Source organism: Pygoscelis adeliae, unplaced genomic scaffold (assembly GCF_000699105.1).
Source record: "Pygoscelis adeliae isolate BGI_AS28 unplaced genomic scaffold, ASM69910v1 Scaffold181, whole genome shotgun sequence".
NCBI lineage: Eukaryota > Metazoa > Chordata > Aves > Sphenisciformes > Spheniscidae > Pygoscelis > Pygoscelis adeliae.
This window is the reverse complement of record NW_008824360.1, coordinates 63,149-83,116: the sequence shown is the minus strand read 5'-3', so window position 1 is coordinate 83,116 and position 19,968 is coordinate 63,149. Positions and strand designations below refer to the sequence as shown.

Below are 19,968 nucleotides of genomic sequence, written 5' to 3'. Positions count from 1 at the left end.
ACTCTCCCCCCCCCACAGGGGAATGGGGGAGAGAATCGAAGAGTAAAAGTGAGAAAACTCGTGGGTTGAGATAAGAACGGTTTAATAATTGAAATATTATAATAATAATAATAGAATATGCAAAGCAAGTGGTGCACAATGCAATTGCTCACCACCCGCCAACCGATGCCCAGCCAGTCCCCGAGCAGCGGCCCCCTCTGGCCAGCTTTCCCCCAGTTTCTGTACTGAGCATGACGTCCCATGGGATGGAATGTCCCTCTGGCCAGTTTGGGTCAGCTGTCCTGGCTGTGTCCCCTCCCAGCTCCTTGTGCACCTCCAGCCTGCTCAGTCAGCAGAGCATGGGAAGCTGAACAGTCCTTGACTAGTGTAAGCACTGCTCAGCAACAACTAAAACATCGGTGTGTTATCAACATTATTCTCACACTACATCCAAAACACAGCGCTGTACCAGCTACTGGGAAGGAAATTAACTCTATCCCAGCTGAAACGAGGACACAAAACCACATCTAACAGATTCTATTTGTAAAATATTATATTTGACATCTCATATAACGCAAACAGTAACTTTATTTCTGACAAGTGTCTCCATCTCTAAACATTTAAAAAATACTCACACAGGTAATCCAAGGTCCTTGAACTTCTATTTCAGTGACTTCCAGTGCTCCGTGTTGCTGCTTAGGATATGTGATGTGGAGAAATATAGTGGGGTTTTTAGGACACGTTTTATTCTCTTTTTGAGAAAGAACTGAGTGTAGTAGCTGTCTTCCGCAGCAGAAGAAAGACAACAAGGAATATGAGGAGGGATTGTGGGAGGCTGTAGAGTTACTAGTAATATTCTGGGATTTCAGACACTCATTTGAATTTTTTTAATGTCCCCTGGAGCTGAAGCAATGGGAAGAACCAAAAGAAAAACACTCACCTTCCAAATATAAAATCACAGTATGTTTTCGTCAACAAAAGCAGTAGCAGAAATGAAGATGACTTAGTAAATTGGACAGAGGAAAAAAAAATCATTTAATACTGCTTGGGGGGGAACATATCTAGGAGCTGACAGTAGAAGTCAACTCTTGGTAGTTTTTTTCTGGAAAAGCAGGGGATCAGAAGAACAGGAATCTTAGCAGATGATGGGCAAAAAGGGCTTTGGATGCGTCAACAGGGGAGTAAGAATGAATAATAGGTATTAAAAGTGTATATGGCATTAGAAAAATCATTAATGAACACCATTTAGTTCTAGGTAGCACATGTCAAAATGAATGTTAAAATGCTCCCTAGTTAATCTTTTTGGGGAAGAACAGTTACAGGAGGGATTTGAGATCTACAGAATCTACTGGATGAGAGACTGGAAGTTTGATGTGTTTTGCTTCTTAGGGAGATGGTTAGGACATGTCTTCATCATAATTTGTAAGGCTGCATAGCGATTTGATACTAGATGGTTCTTAATCTAGCAAAATTTATGTTAGCGTAAGATCCCGTGGATGAAAGTTGTTGCAAAATATGGATTAGGTCTTAGAATAGAGTCCCCAGGGAAATGGCAGTTTCTTTCATCAAAAAAAGTCTTTAAATAAAAAATGTTGATGTTGCTTTGGAAAGACCTGCTGTGGGTCTGCAAAATGTAAGCAGTGGGATAGGAATTGCTGAGCAGACGTTTTGGCCTGGTGTAGAATGCCATGCTGCTTGATTATAGCAGTACTTTCTAGTCTTAAAAGTTACGAAGCAGTGTAGTTAAATGACAGTGTGCAAGCTTAGAAAATAATTGTGGGCATGGACAATCAGGCTCCACTGCTTTAATTTCCCATGAATCTTACTGGGCACACCAGATGGATATAGTGCTTTTCTGGTAAAGGTCCTTGTAGTGGAAACATGCAAAGATCTCTTTCAGGGATTCGTATCATCGAAGCAGGTACTTTGCAAGTCCATAGTCTGTTTTTCTTACCTGAAGAAGCCTATAGTATAATTAAAAACAAGACTTGCAAATTAACAGAAAAATGTGGAAAGCAAAGACAACAGATATGTACCTTATATCACACAGGTAACTATGATAGTTTTAGGTCTTGAAAGTACCAAATCGTTGGAGTTTTCAGGGTAAATTCATGAAAGCTTTTACAGCTGCCTCTGAACTATGGCTGTCATCATTTGGCTGCTCATTTGCATTGACATCCACGAGGAGATTTTAAGACACGACCTGCAAGAAGAATGGTACAGATCCTGTAGACTGGTGCAAGCAGAGCATACAAAGTGTGAAGAGTCGCACAGAGAAAGCAATGGTGTTACTTAAAAAAAAAAAAGAGGGGGGAAAGAACACATGTAATGGTTGTCACTGGTGAAGCAGAAAGCACTAAGGAACGGGAACAAGTGAAGACCCAAGGTACAGTTACGCACACCTTGAAGGCAATGACAGGGAGCTTGAACTTGATGAGGTAGGGAAGAAAAAGCATTCTTGGGATTCAAAGAGATTGAAATCTAATCAGTTCACGGTTATGAAAATGATCAAATTGGCAGACACATTCTCTATGAATTATAGTGGGGTAATTGGAGAGTCAGAGAGAAGATTACAGTGATCAAGGCAAAATGATTATTAGGTCCAGGATTAGCATTTTTGTTGTCTGTGTAGAGAGGAATTAATGGATAAATAAAATGACCTGCTATGTGTTTATGAGAGCCATCAGTTTTGTGACTTTGTTTCTAGGATAGTTACTGATTCTGTGTTATTACAGAATAAGATTTTAGCACAGTTCTTTAATTCTCAATGTGCACTTTTTCTTGGTCTCGCAGTTTCTAAGGTCAGTGTAGGAGTGTAATTACTTACTTAAAGTCTTGCTATTAAGTAAATATGGAGCCAAATACAGCAGTATAGATGGTGCTGTTTCAATTTAATTTGGTTTCAGATTTTAAGCTTATTAATTAATTTTAATTGTAAGAAAATGACTGAAGTGTTGTAGCGATTCTGGACCATAGTCACTAGAGGAGGAAACATTTGTGTGAACATAGATTTGAGAGCTGCATGATGGCCAGTAGGATTTTCTCCTTTTCTTGAACGTGAATAATAAAAATTCATGCATTAGCTTAGAATTATTCTACTGCTGGCCAGTTTTCCTTTGTGCATTGGCATGTAGGAAAAAGACCATTTTCGGTGACATAGTGTAGCCTAATGGACTGAACATTGGGCCTTGAACTAGGAACTGTCACTGACTTGCTTTCTAGCCCCCTGTGTCACACTGCTCTACCCATTTTTTCTAGTTATAAAATGGAGATTTTATCTAATTACCTCTGGTCTTCTGAGTAATAATACTGTTTTTGATTTTTCAGGATGTTCTTAGTTGAAAAGTCATAGCTGCAGATAGACATCCCTTTCAATAATGTGCACAGAACATGTGAAAATAAGTTTTGTTTTCTCTGAGAATGTAGCCAATGAAGCCTAGCTTTCTAATTATTTGCATTTTGTGTTCTCAGCAGCATTTCTTCTGTCCCCACTAATCCTGGCATCTGACTTCCAACCTGCATCCACTGCAATTGCCTTAGTCCTCTCCCAGTATCACCTTTCACATTCCTTATCCTTCCCCCTTTTTATACAGAGCTTGTGTTTACTGAGCCACCTCAAAATACCACCTCCTCACTGCTGTTTTTCTAATTACTGTCTGGACAAGAGGCATATGGCTTTGGGACCTGGCATGTGCTGATGGGCTCGAGTATGCATGTGCTGACCTGCCAGGAGGCCAAATGTCATAGATAATTGCTGAGCTCATTGAAACCTTTTTGAAACCATTGAAACTCATTTTGAAGTTCACTGAAACCGTTGAAATCTTTTCATAGCATTCCTCACAATTTAGCCTTAATAATTGTATAGAAGATACACGGCAGGGGGGTTGTACTAGGTGACCTTTAGAGGTCCCTTCTGACCCAAACTACTCTATGATTCTACTCTAAGATAAGAACAGAAAATCATGCTGGTTTAGTTCCTGTAATGCTCTTTTCAGTACGTTGGTATTTTTTTCAGACCTGCTTCTGACATACTTCATTTTCAAAAATGATTAAGCTATTTAAATGATTAAGATATTTAAACACTTTCTGCTTAGAACGCCCCTCAAACAAATACGTCCACCTGGATTGTTCTGGTTTGGCTCCTGGAACTTGAGAAAGGAGAACTTCTCTCCCGAGCTGCTGTTAAGGTTAAGTAGGTTTGATCTGGAGAGGTTCCGTGTACCATACCCATGGGGTAGATGGGCATGTGGACAATGTGTTGCCACAGCAGTGTCAAAAAGACCTGATACTTTTTCAGTACCCTACAAAGATTGTGTATATCCTTGTGGTTGTCACATTTCACCAGGAGTTCCTGTTCATCCTATGCACAGAGTCTTTTTGAGTGTTGCTGATTTTCAGGTCCTCAGTTCTGTAAACATTACTTGTGTCCTTTCTCTGACATCATGCTCTAAATATCTGACCATATTGAAATGCATATGTTTAACTTTTTAACCTGTGATTTGTCCTCTTTGATAGTTGCCAATATACCATATTTGTATCTTCTGCAGATTCTTTCTGTGATGATTTTTGTTTCCATGGATAACAATATAATGGGGTACACCGCTTTTGTTTGTTCTTTGGCAGTGGGGGAAACAGCAGCTTATGGCTTTGTGGTGGTCTGTGTGCAAGCACGGGAGGCCGTGCTGGCACGCTGCACAAGTAGCCTGCCAGCCAGGGATTTGAAGCCCTTGCATTAGCAAGTTGATTCAGATCAACTTTTGCTTTAGTTCTTACGGCAGTTAAGATGAAAAAGTTCCCTCGGCAGTTAAGATGAAAAAGTTCCCTCTAATATCTTACTATAAATAGGTTCATTATATATACATAACAGTGCCTCTGATAGTAGAAGCGTGGACTTTTCTGTTCCCATGCTCGAGGAAGTACAAATTGCTGTGTGAATGTATTTGGTGGGGTTGTCTGATGGGGGGGTTTTTTCTGTTCTCCCATCCTTCTTTCTGAACTTCCTCCCTGAAAGTCCTCAACTAAAAAGCAGATTTTGTGGCATGTTTGGAAACCAGTGCATACTTGGGTGTTAAGCTCAACTTAGTGGCTCAGATGGTTGAAATTGGATTGTCTCTGGGTTTTGGATGCTTTATCATAGGTTTCATTAGCTGCATCATTCCTTGGATGCAACTGTTTCAGTGGGTCCAGACTAAGAGCGGCAGTACTAGGAGTAGCTGGGCTCTGCTTTTACATAAGAAAAGTTATTTTGACGATCAATATTAAAAGCCTTAACCATCATTTGAAGTGTCCTGTGGATGAACTGGAAGTTATATTATAATAGTCACATACTTTTGATTTTCATCTATCGTCTAAAAGTGGTTTCACAGATAAATGGTGTATTTGTAGTAGGTTACGGGAAGGGTTGGTGTTTTGAAACATCAGCTGCTTAATCGTGCTTGTCTGAGATATGATTGTTTGCTTTCTAATTGTTTTTAATATTCCTTTTATTTCTGCTAGAAAATTGAAGTTTACTTCTGTCTTTCTTTTTCTTCTTCAGAGTCAAAGATGCTGGCTGCCAGTAGTAGAACAGATCTTCTGTGGAACATATCTCTGTAAATCTTCCCTAAAATTACCCGAAGGCATATATTCCGCCTGTGATGGACCCTCGGAATACTGCTATGTTAGGCTTGGGTTCTGATTCTGAAGGGTTTTCTGGGAAAAGCCCCTCTGTGGTAAACATTGGCACGTTGGTGGGAAAAGGAGAAGTAGAGCTAGAAAGTTGCACCAAGGAAGAAGACGACAGTAAGAAGAAGAATCGGGAGGGGAACAGTGCTGAGAATGGGAAGAATGAGGCTCTGACTGAGGCACAGCAACAGTTTTCAGTGAAAGAAACAAACTTTTCAGAGGGAAACTTAAAACTGAAGATTGGTCTTCAAGCAAAGAGAACGAAAAAGCCTCCCAAGAACCTTGAGAATTATGTGTGCCGGCCTGCTATAAAAACCAGCATCAAGCAACCAAGAAGGGCACCAAAGAGTGGGAAGATGACAGATGAGAAGAATGAGCACTGTCCTTCAAAACAAGTGAGTAATGTGTTTGTGTAGAGTTTTGCAAGTCATAGTAAATTAACTGTATTTAAAAGTTTCTGGCATCTCTGCACGATCATCTTCTACTAACTGTTTTTCCATGTAACCTCTGATATTGAAGATTCTGAAGTTAGAAATGGTTTGATTTAATTTCCATCGACAGGAAAAAATGCTTTTGCTCTTTCACAGCTTGCCAACATTGGTTTTCTTAGCGGTAGTGAAAGATAATTCCCGTGTTAACTTGAAGTGGACATCATAGGTAAATTTCTGAAAAGTAATAGCCTAATTTTTAGTCTCTTGTATAGAACGAAGTAGGGGGTCTTGTCTCTATTTAGACAGGGCTGTGTATTTGCTGTGCTTCTCTCTAGTATTTGGATTTATATTTTTTTCTTACCTGTTAGAACCATTGTTTTTGCTGTGTGTCTTAACTGACACTCTGCAATGAACGTATCATCTAAAAAGTAAAAAAGTACTTTTCCAGATATGTTAGAAAACAGCCCAATGGTAAACTGCATATAAATGCAGTGGCTTGAGAGATGTGCCAGGTATTTTCCAAATGTAAGGAGATAGCCCTGCCTTGAGGATGTCTTGTATTTATGATCTGCATGATGTAACAAGTAGGAGTAGCAATAACAGATAGGGAAGATAGGGTAAATGGCAAGAATTATAAATGTAGATGCATAGATGCTAAATTTTAGAAGTGTTTTGTTGCAGCATGCTCTTTTTTCCAATATACGTAAAAGTTTTGCTAACTAATAAAATGTTAGAATATACCCTCCACAATCTGTATCCTTTTAAGTACATGCCTACTGATTTAAAGCTGAAGTTTTTCCCTACGCTCCCATTTTTCTTGCACCTATCTGTGTTTCCTTATGAGTGCATATTCCTCTCTCCCAGTTTCCTTGCGTGTTCCTTACATAGCCTTGTTGAACTTTGCAACGCCAGGCCATTCAGCGATAGAATACAAGTCCCTGGAAGAGTCCTTTCTTCGCGTGGGTTGCTTGTTCATGGGGATCCTGTTTCAAAGGTTCCCAAGATTTTTCACTTCTCTAGCCTGTGTCCTGTTCATAAGGCTACCTGCATAAGTCTGTCCTGGCATATCTCGTAAGGTAGAGCCTACCCAAAGGGAAGGAAAATTCCTTTATCTTGTACTGCGACGATGTCTGTCTGACATACCCAAACCTTTTTCTTCCCCTGGCATACCCAGACTTAAGTTTTCCTTGAGGAAGAGTATCTTCAAAGAGAAATAATAAATTATGCCTGGAAAGAACAAGTGTGCTGTATGTTACGAGTAATGACTAAAATTGCTTTTTCTAGACTCTACCATGCAACTGCATTGGGTTTTTTTTTTTTCTCCATTATAAACAGAAAGGCATTTTTCCTCAGCCTATCAAACAAGAAATTCTCAAGTGGTACATTACCTAACTTAAAACTTTGGCTATGGCCTTTATTTTACATTCTTCCATTTCAGAACAAGCTTATTATTTCTAATGATTTCTCTAACTTCATCCTGAAAAAATTTGGAAGAGTAGATCACAATTTGTCATTATACTGATGACTTTCTTTTTCTTTCTTTTTTTTTTTCTTTTTTTTTTTAACAAGACTATGTTGCGATGAGTTGAGTATTGGGCCAATCTGGAATATGCAGTCATTGATCTCTCTTGATGTCCGAATTGAGGTGGTACTTGCAACTGAAAATCTCTTACTAGCAAAGAGAGCCATTAAGTATGGAAACTTTCCCAGTGCATCAAGAGATCATGTGCTAGGAATTTTTACCAGGGAGAATAATTAATATTTAAACTCATATGGTGACAGCATGGATTCTTCATTCTTGACATCTTTGTTTATATGCTAGGTTTTTCTTCGAGATCCATAATATTTCAAATGGAAATTAGAAGGTTGGAAAACAAATATTAGTGATATTATTAAATATTATGGATATTATATACGATATCATTGATACTATATCACTTTTTAATTCCAGCTATTCTAAGTGGAGTTACTCCTGCTCCTTGTCTGGTGAACAACCTAAACACGTAGTGTAGAGAAGCGCAGATCTGTTGCATTAAATTTGCATTACCTAAAATAGTTTCAAATCCCTGACTAATGATAAATCACTTCAGATACTCTGCTCTCTCTCAAGTTGTACTGAAATGGTTTTCAAGTTGTTTAACTCTGTATGTTCCCTGCTGCCATTCTGACACTTTGGATTGTTAGAAATGATGGTTTACAGCATTCTACTGATTTCTAGCAAGTGTGATTAAAAAGTGTCTTTCTAGAAACAAATGGTAAACATGGTTTAAAACCATTGCATGTTCTGAATTTGTTATCTGAGGGATTTTTTTTTTCTTACTGCAATGAAATAAAGCAAGTTTTAGCACTGCAAATTACACTTCAGAAAATGAAAGCGATCCCTTAATCTTCCCTTTCAATGGAGAGGAGGGGGAAAAAAGTGAATATATGACCAATTCGGAGCAAGGTGTGGCAATACTTTGAGCTCTGAAACTGAACACTCTATACTTTTAAAGGAGGAATAAAGAATTTGAATGGAAATTTAGCACTTGCAGTATACTCAGTTAACCACTAAGACGCAAAGAGAAGTGGATATCTTCTCCTGGGAATACCAGTGTAAAAATTAAAATAGCAGGAAAATACTTTGCACTCCCATCTATGACAGCTATGCTTCTTTCTCAAGCTTACTGCTGAAAGGACTCTTAAAAACTTGGGCAGTGTCTTCAGTTATGTTAGTAGAGGGTTTATCTCCATTCTGAAAGATGAGTGGGTTAGGTGAAGTGGGTAAATTGTATATTTACAGTTTGTCCTCCAGAAATGTGTAGACAAAAAAAAGCTAATGGTCTTCTGAAGAGAAAATCATAAAACAGAAAAGAGAGACCTAGAAATGGCTAAGATTCCCAGGTGTTAAGAGAAACAAAATCAGAAGTTACTGTAATAGCACAACAGTATTCAATTTGCTTTTTGACACTGAACATGAGACTTGGATTTCTTTCTTTCGGAAAAGTGGCCTGTGGCAGATAGACATTGCTGTATGGCTAGTGTACCTTTGCTAAGCCTGAAAACCTGAGCCTTAGACATAAATATAAATTTTGCTTGTTAGTTTCAGCACAAGAGGTGTATGAACGGTTTCCCTATGCGTGCAAGGTAAACGTAGCCAATGACATAGCAAAGTTGCGTTACTAAAGTCTTAGAAAATAGGAAGGCAAGAAGTGATCGTAACAGCCTGCTGTAATTCTAAAATAGTCATGGTAAAACAGTGAAGCAAGTTGGAACATGCCCTTTTGCTCCATCTCCTTATTTCTTTGTAAAACTGCTGAGTGCAGTGTTCTGTAGTTCTTTCTATTGCCCTTGGTTATGTAGGGAAGCTCTACAGGAAAGTTTGCTGATGAAATCACAGCCATTAACTGAAAATTTTCAAGCAAAAAAGTAACAAAGCTAAGGAAGTGTTTTGTTTTCTTTTTGAGTAGCTCAAGAATATTTTCTGCAGGATCTGGGACATAAGTTTTTGTCTTAGACCACATGCACAAAGTCATTTTTTTCCTGGTAGTTAGCTAAAACTTGCTTTTAGAAAAGTCTAAAAAGTCTTGGTGGTGAAAAATAAACAGCAAACACACTTTCACTCATTATTTGGGGAACTTGTGTAGAATATACTGATGCCACAACTACACAAGCAATTTCTGTGATTCTTCAGAATGTTTATTTGAACTATAGCCTGTGCATTGGCCAGAAGTACAACAGCTAAAGTAGTAATGGGTAAATCTCTGTGTTTGTGTGTGTATATGTACATCTAAAAATCCTTATTGCTTGCTGGTAGTTCTCAAGAGAATTAACAAAAAAAAATTTAATACCAGTCTGTTTTATTCTAACTATTTCAGCTTTTGGAAGCTGAGACTATCTTGCGTTTCCTATTGGTTCTAGTGTGAGAACTGTGAATTTTACACCGGACTTGATAGAAGATATCCTTGCTCTTGTGAAAGATTGTCTACTCTTAAGCTTTTTGCAAATAAGTACCAATAATTATAACAGTAAATAATAATCTGGTAATAATAAACCCTGAGATCATGCTGTAGTGTAACAACGAATGCCTTTTTTAGAAGTAAAGCCAATTTTTTGCTGTTGGTGCCTGTCATGATTCTGGAATGATTGCTTATAACCTGTTAATAGTTTATGTCAAAAGAACCTGGAATTTTTATTCTTCAAATTAACGATGCAAGTCTAGAAACCGTATGTCCACATAAGAGATTTAAAATTCTAAAGTCAGCTCAGTGCAAAATTAACAATAATACCAATTTTATTAAAACTTCCATGTTTTATGTAGTTGCTTTGGGCAATTCTTTTGTTGGATAGAGTTTTAAGCCAGACAGTTGTAGCTAAAGATTGCACAGGAATAAGTGTTTTCGTTTTTAAAGCACAAAATGATTTTTAATGTAATGTAATCTAGACCTTTTTAACAGCTTTGCACCTAGATGAAGCCTACCATCTGAAAGCCAGAGTAACGTAGAATAGGTCTAGAACTCTTGTCTGAAAATGCATGTAGTCCAAGAAGAACTGTTTTAGACTTTTATGTGACATAGTCAACTTGTGTTGCAACATAAAGGTATCAGTGAAGAAGCTTGAAGTATGTGCTTGTCTGCAGACGTATGAGGTGAGTTAGATGGATGAAACACCTACAAGATGTTAGCGGTTTTTTGGTTTTTTTCTGTGAGTGATTTGTTAGTAGTCCTCACAAAACTATCTGCACTAGAATATGACTTTACGCTTTCTCTGGTATAAAACTGTGCATTTGTTCAAGTCAGACAGTGAAGTAGGGCCCTCTGCTCCATGGACCCATAAAAGTGAAATGCTAAATGCACTGTATGTAAGGCCAGCTTCCAGCACCAGGAGCAAAATGACAACAGGAGACTAGATACACATTTGTAGAGCTGCGTGTGAACGTGGCCACGCCAGCCGCTGAAGCTTTGAAGTGCTGTACTCACTGAAAGCACTCTGTAACATGTTTTGGACTTCAGATCTCTCCTTCCCATCTAATGGAGTGATTCTTTGCGCAATAGAAGTTATTTCAGGAAAGCGTGGTACCTTTTTTGTCTCCAGTGCAGTAGGACGTATCATGGCTGCTCCCCGCCTCCCAGCTGTACGTTTTGTGAGTATGAGGGTGGCTAAGTTGGGGGGGAAGTTCTTGAAATGTGATGCTCCAGCATAATTTACATAAGATTGCAGCTGCCACAGAAAAGCTGGGCTAAGTGCCAAACTATTCTCCATAGACCACAGTCTGTTTTACACCACAGCTTTAAAACCAGTAACCAATACGACTGGTGGGTTTTGTTCGACTACTGCAGCAGGTTCGGAGACATCCGACCCCAACCGATGCTCGTGGCCACCCTCCCCCAAGAGGAGAACTTTGAACAGTGACATATCACTGTTATTGTGAAATCTTGTTTACTTTCTGGAAACAAATTTGGGCTGGTAGGGCAGTGATCATAACAGCTAGTGAAATTTAGCTTCTGGTACATCAAGGATTTTAGTGTGGACCTAGTAAAGAAACAGGCAGTGATCGAGGCTAGTCTGAGACATATGGGGTTTCACTAGCTTTTAGATAACTTTCTTAAAAATACTTAGAGTTGGTGTGTACCACCACATGCTGTGACTGGTGCTGGTAGAGTTGTACTGATGCTGGCTTAAGCTGAGAGATTTACTTGATTTTCTCAGTACATGAGCAGTGTATTCAAATTCTTTTATTCCATTGTTGGCTTCCATACAGAAAATGTCCTTGTTATTCCTGAAGTTCATGGCTGTGCACTGCTTAAGTTTAATTTTTATCATCTGTTTACAATAGTCTTATTCTTCCTGTATGATACTCCTTAGTGGTAGCAATACCTCCCATTCACTTTAACAGAAAACTTGAAATTTTTAATAATGCAGAATTGCAAGAAGGAACTCAGACTCTATGCTTCTTGGGGGTTTTTTTAATGTTTTTGCAGCTACTGCAGCAGCCAGATTAGTGCAACCTTCTCTGAAGAAGGTTAGGTATTTTGATCAAGATGCCTCTATTAACTGTTATCAGATGAAATTTTTTCCTTGAAAAAAAACCACACCACCACCACCCCTCAAAAAATAAACTGTTTCTGTTAATCATACTGATTATTAAGTGGCTTTATGGAAAACAATGAAAATAATTTCCCATATAAAATTTTTGTTTTTAAAAATGCTGAGAAAATTACAAACTTTTTTTTACTTCTTGTCTGTCATCTCAATAGCAGTTTCTTGGTTTGTTTTTCATGTTCTTTGAAATAATTTTCAGTGTGCTTGGAAAATTCACTCACCCTAGATGAGAAGGAAACTTTCCAGGGCAAATGCCTTCAGCTTTCAAAGAATCTTTGTTTGATGCTAAAGTCATGTTTTCAAAATCCTGGCATCTTATTTAGATCAAAGCTAGTGTTTGGAAGGGTTTTCTTATTTATTTATTTTATTTAAATACCTAATAAAACTTCCAAGCTCTTTGTCTGGAAACAGAGGATAGGAAAAGGTGTAGCCTGACAAGAGGCATTCGATACCTGGAAATGGTAGAGTATGAGAATACAACAGAAGCTATCTAGTAGGGTAGCAGACTACACAGGAGAGGGAGAAGAAAGGAGGAAGAGAGTGTATACACAGGTGGCTCGACAAACACAGGAAGGGACAGTTGAATTCCCAAGTCAGTATTTAGGTGAATTTTTCAAATGTGTCTTAAGTCCACTGAACAAAGAGGATTAAAATTTTGTTCCAAAGTTCTTTTCAAAATTTAAGACCACAGAAAAGAGGAGGTAACTCTATGAAGGTAGTCATTCAGGTTGATGAGAAAGACTGCTTTGATACTATTTAGTTAAGATCTCTAGCACTCACAGTCTACCCCAAGTATGTCCAAGAGTGTGGGCTGAAGTGGTTGGATTCCATGTTTGGAGTCGTGTCGTGTGTCGTGCTGACCCAGTAGTTTCCACGTAAGTGCCAGGCCTGTATGTGCCAGAAAGAAACACACCTCTTGCTCCATCCCGGCAGAAAGGCAGCAGCCTAGGATTTGGAGTGCCTGTTTATGTACTGCAGAGGCTCTGACAGCTCAGGCAGCACATTACCCAAGCAGCTACTTCCCATCTCTAGGCAATTGTCAGACTGAATCCAGCTTGCAGTCTTCCGCTTAAGTCGTGCTGGTGTAGCTTACTGAACAAATACTTCGTTCGTGATCAGCACCAAAGTTTGCTGTTTATCAAATGGTTTCAAAGGAATCCAGGCTGTATCTTTCTTCAGCATAATTAGATATTGGCCAGCCATGAACGTGATCAATGTAATGTTAACTGTAATCAAGTACAGTAAGTACTATGCAATTGTCTTATTCATTTTTATTGCAGAGGGATGAATAGGTGTGGCATTGATGCCTTTCACTCTTTATTTAATGTTTGAGATAGTAGATCCCAGAAGGTTTTCAAATTGTGTGTATACGTAATTATCTCATAAGGGATCAGAGTCTTCCATTAGCCCCTGCTTGGAGTGAATGTATTCCATGCATTTCAGGGATCTGTTGGGCACTGTATGTAAAGAAGAATGTCCTTCCAAAATAAAAGATTAATTTATTGAGGTGTTCCTAGTAGGATTTATTGAGTTAATGGGTATTGCAATTTTTTTTTTTAACCTTTGCAGAATAAATTTCAAATTTGGTTAGGTCAGAACTGAAAATAACTTTGCAAGTTTTGTTTACTCCGTGTGTGTTGTATGTCGTTGTCCCTCCACCCCATACAAACAACAGAATAATTTGACTTATTTTAATACTATCAGCAGTCTGCTGTGAGGAGAACCTGTTACCACAGTGGTTGAGGGTATCATGGGACAAGACTGAGAAACACTGATAGAGCTGTGCATGGACAGGTTTACACAATGCCTGCCCTTGCAGTGCATTGCTCAACTGCTTCTCAGTAGCATGTGAGGTCTTCAAGTGCTATCACACTATAAATAGTTAGCCCAGAACATTATTGTTAACGGGGTTTTTTAATAAACATTAACAGTATTTTTTGAGAATGTTTATAATTGGGTGACAGATTAAATGGTGTACATTTGAGGACTGGGAGTGAGTTTGGGTTTCCTTAACATCAGAAAAGCCTTAACATGTCCACTGAAATATATTTGCTTTAACATTAATAGGATCAGGAAGTGTGTGTTTATATAGATACCCTATTATCAAAAGCAGGTATTAAGCATCTCGCCATAAAAAGATACTGTGTTACTCAGAGAGAGTCTTTGTGCTCTGTTCCTAAAGATTTTTTTTTTTTAATAACTTCTAGGACCCTTCAAAGTCGTACAAGAAAGCTGGAGAAGTTGCAACAGTTGAATTACATGTGGAAGAAGGTATACAAGTAGAAACAAATCCTTTATCTAAGAAAGTTACCCCCTTGCACTCTGAAATGACAGATTATATAAAGTCATCTCCTCCGACTCTTATCAGTAGCCATAATTCTGACTTAAAGGATAGAACACAAATTAACGGAGCAACAACTGTAACAGAAAAATTGGCTCAACTTATTGCAACCTGTCCTCCTTCAAAGTCTTCCAAAACAAAACAGAAGAAGCCTGGAAATGGAACTGCGTCTGGCTTGGTTAAAGACTGTGGGAAGAAGCTACCAGGAACCATAACTGCAAGTGGGTTAGTTAATAAAGATTTAGTGAAGAAGTTGCCAGGATCTGGTATTGCTGTTGGATTGCTTAACAAGGACTCAGGGAAGAAGCCATTAGGGATTGGTAGTGCAGCCATATTGGTTAACAAGGACTCTGGGAAGAAGCCACAAGGGATTGGCCCATTAATTGGATTGGTTAACAAGGACTCTGGAAAGAGGCCACCAGGAATCAGCACTCCAACTGGGTTAGTTAACAAGGACTCTGGAAAGAAACAGCTAGTGACCAGCTCTGCAGTTGGATTAATCAGCAAAGATGTTGGGAGGAAACTTCCAGGTATCAGCACTCCAACTGGATTGACTAATAAGGAGTCTGTCAAGAAGCCAGTAGGGATTGGCACTCCAGCAGGGTTGATTAACAAGGATACTGGGAAGAAGTTGTTGGGAATAAATAGTCCTGCAGGATTGGTTAACAAGGATTCTGGGAGAAAGGTGCCAGGGACTGGCAATACGACAGTTCTGACTAACAAAGACTCTGGAAGAAAGACACCAGGGATTGGCAGCCCAATGGGACCAGTTAACAAGGACTCTGGAAGGAAGATGCCAGGAATTAGCAGTCCGGTCGGATTGGTTAGCAAGGACTCTGGAAAGAAGCCAACAGGTATCGGCAGTCCAGTTGGTTTGGTTAACAAGGACTCTGGAACTCTGAAAGCAGACTCTCTTATGCCTGCCTCGGAGCCCTTTAAGCTTCCTTGCAATTCAAACCTCAGTAGCCTTGAAAGCCATGAGACTACAGATTTACTGAAGGAAAATACTACTAGCAAAACGTTTGAGAAGCATATTATGAGACAGAATAAAGAAAGTATCTTGGAAAAATTTTCAATTCGGAAAGAAATCGCTGATGTAGGCAAAGAGGTGTTTAATGAAGGAATCTGCGTTCCACAGGATGGTTATTCAACCAGTGAAAAAGGGATTTATGAAACATCTAAGCATGAAAAACAGCCTCCAGTATATTGCACTTCCCCGGACTTCAGAACAGGAGGTGCTTCAGACGTATCGACAGCGAAGTCCCCATTTAGTGCAGTAGGAGAGGGAAATCTCCCATCACCTTCACCCACAGTGTCTGTTACCACCTTAAACAGGAGCCTCTCAACAACATCTTCACAGTTAGCGTCTAACCCATTGCATTTAAGTTCCACAGCAGATCTCTTAGAAGGTATTTCAGATCAGATTGGCAAAACTCAGTTTTCTTCTGACAGTACACTTCTGAATATAAACAGAGCATTGAACCATACTCTGAGCACTGATTTTAAAGGTGCTGATAAAGATTTAAATGATTCAAAAGCTACTTATGTAGAAACTTCAAGAACTAGTACTTCTACAGGGAAAAAGCCTATTTTGGCAGCTGAAACAAGCATTCATGCTACTGTCACCCCTTCAGTAGTTAGTTTTACAAGCTTGTTTAGTAGCAAGCAGTTCCTAAAGATTGGTGCGTTAGCTGCATCAGATAAATCCTGCCAAGGAGCAAAAAATCTGACCACTACTCAGCAATCAAAACCTTTAAAGAAAAGAAAAGGAAGGAAACCACGATGGACTAAAGTGGTGTCAAGAAACACATGTCGACCTCCAAAGGGTCTAGAACTAGAAAGGTCAGAACTTTTTAAAAACATTTCATACAGTGCACTATCAAGCAGTAATTTGGAGCAGGCCAAATTCTTGAAAAACATAGGATCGTCTTCATTTGTGGAGCATGAATTTGTCAAACATCAGTTGCCAAAACTGAATGAAGCTAATGGACAGTCTCTTGCACTGTTAGCTGAGACTGACAAGCAAACTCAAAAGTTCTACAGTACTCACAAACAACCCTCTAGTTTGTGTATGTCAGATGATTTCTTACCTGACATGTATAAACCCAAAAGAGGAAGACCTAAATCCAAGGAGATGCCAGAGCTCGAAGGTCCCCCCAAAAGAACTCTGAAGATCCCAGCATCAAAAGTCTTTTCAGTGCAGTCAAAAGAAGAGCAAGAACCTCCAATTTTGCAGCCTGAAGTAGAAATTCCCTCCCTAAAACAGAGCTTATCAGGACAACCTTTTCCTAAAAAGAGAGGGAGGCCTAAAAGACAGATCAGGTCATCAATTAAAATGAAGCCACCTATTCTTTCTGTGGCACCTTTTGTTGGAACAGATAACTCAAGCAAGATAGAGTCTGAAAGCGATCAACATCGAAGTGGGGATTTTTTTGAGAGGAAGGACCAGCTCCGAGGGCCAGAAGAAGTCCAAAAACCTAATATTTGTAGCATGACTGGTTTGGAAGTAGACTCAGACAGAAAAGTTGCCAAGAGAAATAATGGACAGTTAATGAAAACAATTATTCGAAAAATAAATAAAATGAAAACTCTGAAGCGAAAGAAACTTTTGAATCAGATTCTGTCTAGTACAGTGGAACCAAATAACAAAGGGAAAGTGCAATCTAAACTCCACAATACAGTGTCAACTCTTGCTGCCACATTTGGTTCAAAATTAGGCCAGCAAATAAATGTCAGCAAGAAAGGAACAATTTATATAGGAAAAAGGAGAGGAAGGAAACCTAAAGCTGTCCTGAATGGTATTTTAACTAGCAGTTCTGCCAGTTTGACAGTTCTTGAGAAGTCTGCTCAACAAGCTCCTGGTACGTCATTAGGACAAGTACTTCCCCATTTGCTGCCTTCAACAGCTAATAATTCCGAGATTCTTCCATCTCCAGTTTGCTCCCAGTCATCTGCAGTGAGTGGGGGACAGAGCCCTGTCAGCAGTGATGCAGGATTTATTGAGCCCAGCTCAGTGCCGTATTTACACATACACTCCAGACAAGGAGGTGTTGTTCAGACACTTGCGATGAAAAAAGCTGCTAAGGGAAGGAGGAGATTATCTCCACCTACGTTGTTGCCAAACTCTCCTTCTCACTTGAGTGAGCTGACATCGCTGAAAGAAGCCACTCCTTCCCCAGTAAGTGAGTCTCACAGCGATGAGACGATTCCCAGTGACAGTGGAATAGGAACAGATAATAACAGTACTTCAGATCGAGCGGAAAAGTTTTGTGGACAAAAGAAGAAAAGGCATTCGTTTGATCACGTTTCCCTTATTCCACCCGAAACTTCCACCGTTTTAAGTAATCTGAAAGAAAAGCATAAACACAAATGTAAGCGCCGCAGTCACGATTACCTTAGTTATGACAAAATGAAGAGACAGAAGCGAAAAAGGAAAAAGAAGTATCCTCAACTTCGAGGTAGGCAGGACCCAGATTTCCTTGCCGAATTAGAAGAATTAATAAGTCGATTAAGTGAAATTAGAATAACCCACAGAAGTCACCATTTTATACCCCGAGATTTACTGCCTACCATTTTTAGGATAAATTTCAATAGTTTCTATACCCATCCTACTTTTCCTTTAGATCCTTTGCACTACATTAGAAAACCCGATTTAAAGAAGAAGAGAGGCAGGCCTCCAAAAATGCGGGAGGCTATGGCAGAAATGCCTTTTATGCATAGTCTCAGCTTTCCTCTCTCCAGTACTGGGTTCTATCCCTCTTACGGCATGCCTTATTCTCCTTCTCCCCTTGCAGCTGCTCCCATAGGCTTAGGTTATTATGGAAGGTACCCTCCAACTCTTTATCCTCCTCCACCTTCTCCTTCTTTTACTACCCCCCTGCCACCACCTTCCTACATGCATACAGGCCATTTGCTTCTCAATCCCACCAAATATCACAAGAAGAAGCATAAACTTTTACGCCAAGAGGCTTTCCTTACGACAAGTAGGACTCCGCTTTTGTCAATGAGCACGTACCCCAGTGTTCCACCTGAAATGGCTTACGGCTGGATGCTCGAACATAAGCATAGACATCGCCATAAACACAGAGAACATCGTTCTTCTGAACAACCGCAGGTTTCCATGGACACTATAACGGCTAACAGCTCTTCTAGAACAGTTCTGGAGTCCTTGAAGCGCTACAGATTTGGGAAGGAGGCTGTAGGTGAGAGGTATAAACATAAGGAGAAACACAGATGTCACATGTCTTGTCCACACCTGTCACCTTCAAAGGGTTTGCTAAGCAGAGATGAACAGTGGGTCAGGAGAGAGCCTTCGGAGTCTAATTCATTAGCACTGGGATTGCAGACGCCGCTACAGATAGACTGTTCAGAAAATTCCCCAGGTCTGTCCCTGGGGGGATTTACTCCAAGCTCTGAGCCAGCCAGCAACGATGAACACACAAATCTTTTCACAAGTGCAATAGGCAGCTGCAGAGTCACAAACTCTACCAGCACCAATGGACGTAAAAAATTAACTGACAGCCCTGGACTCTTCAGTGCACAAGACACCTCGCTAAATCGACCTCTCAGAAAGGAACCGTTGCCTTCTATTGAAAAGGCACTACAGCCGCTGTCAGGTAAGGGAGCTCTAATTGTGCGTACTTTCCTATGAGTCTTGCTATTTTATGTTGTACCAAACGTGCTAGAAAAGGAGGGCGAGTATAGCTTTGGCTTTGTAGGAATCTTTCTGTGTTGAATTTCAGTACTACTCTTGCTTTCGCTCTTGAGTGTCTCTATTCTGTTAAAGCACTGTTCTGTGCAGCATTTGGTACAGGCTAATGTAGTGTCTCCTCCAGAGCTGCTTATGGGATCGTGTAAGTACCTTTTCCCACCAGATTTTTTTGCTTTGTTATAGCAGTATATAAAGTTATGCTAAGAAAGCTTTCCTATGAAAAGGTCTTTTCATTTTCCTTACAATTTTAACTTTCTGGAGAAAGGAGTTAAAATTTCTCATGATTTTTGATACTTTAAAAGCCATGTTTCTGTTTGTTTTCAAGTTCGGTTGATTTGGTTCAGACTAGCTATTGGTACTACTATTGTGAATAACTTTTCTGTTTAAGAAAATGTTTCCTTTTTCTTTTGTAACTCCATTTTAGTTATTTTGATGATCTCTACTACAGTATAGCTTTTGATCCCTGACTTGAGGCCTCTAGCAGTACCTCAGAACAGTTGCTAAATGATGCTGGGAATGCCCGAGACCAAACCTTGTAATGGCTGCTTTATTCATAGTTGGGAAACTCATCTTACGTAGCCTCAAGCAAAACTGAAACAGAACTAGCTGAGACTGTATACATAGAAAATTGCAGTGACGCTGTCAGAGGGTTGCTGTTTAAGGAAAAGACCTCCACTCTGAAACTGTGAACTTTGTCATTTGCATAATATTAAGGGGAAAAAAAAAATCTAATGTGAAATTTAGGACTTGAAGAAACTATA

General features: G+C 39.4%; 1 protein-coding gene across 2 annotated transcripts in view; it reads left to right on the top strand.

The window, feature by feature from the left end:
• The first annotated feature begins 5,551 nt into the window (after positions 1-5,551).
• Positions 5,552-19,968, top strand: part of ASH1L (ash1 (absent, small, or homeotic)-like (Drosophila)) — a 56,710-nt gene continuing 42,293 nt past the window's right edge. Inside the window, exons 1-2 of one of the 2 annotated variants that reach the window (XM_009319776.1) lie at positions 5,552-6,038; positions 14,363-14,426. In XM_009319776.1, coding sequence (XP_009318051.1) covers positions 5,616-6,038; positions 14,363-14,426 — 487 coding nt within the window. In that variant the 5' untranslated portion in view covers positions 5,552-5,615. Of the gene's footprint in view, positions 6,039-14,362; positions 19,113-19,968 lie in introns of both variants that reach the window. The other variant, XM_009319775.1, reaches the window with a different exon arrangement.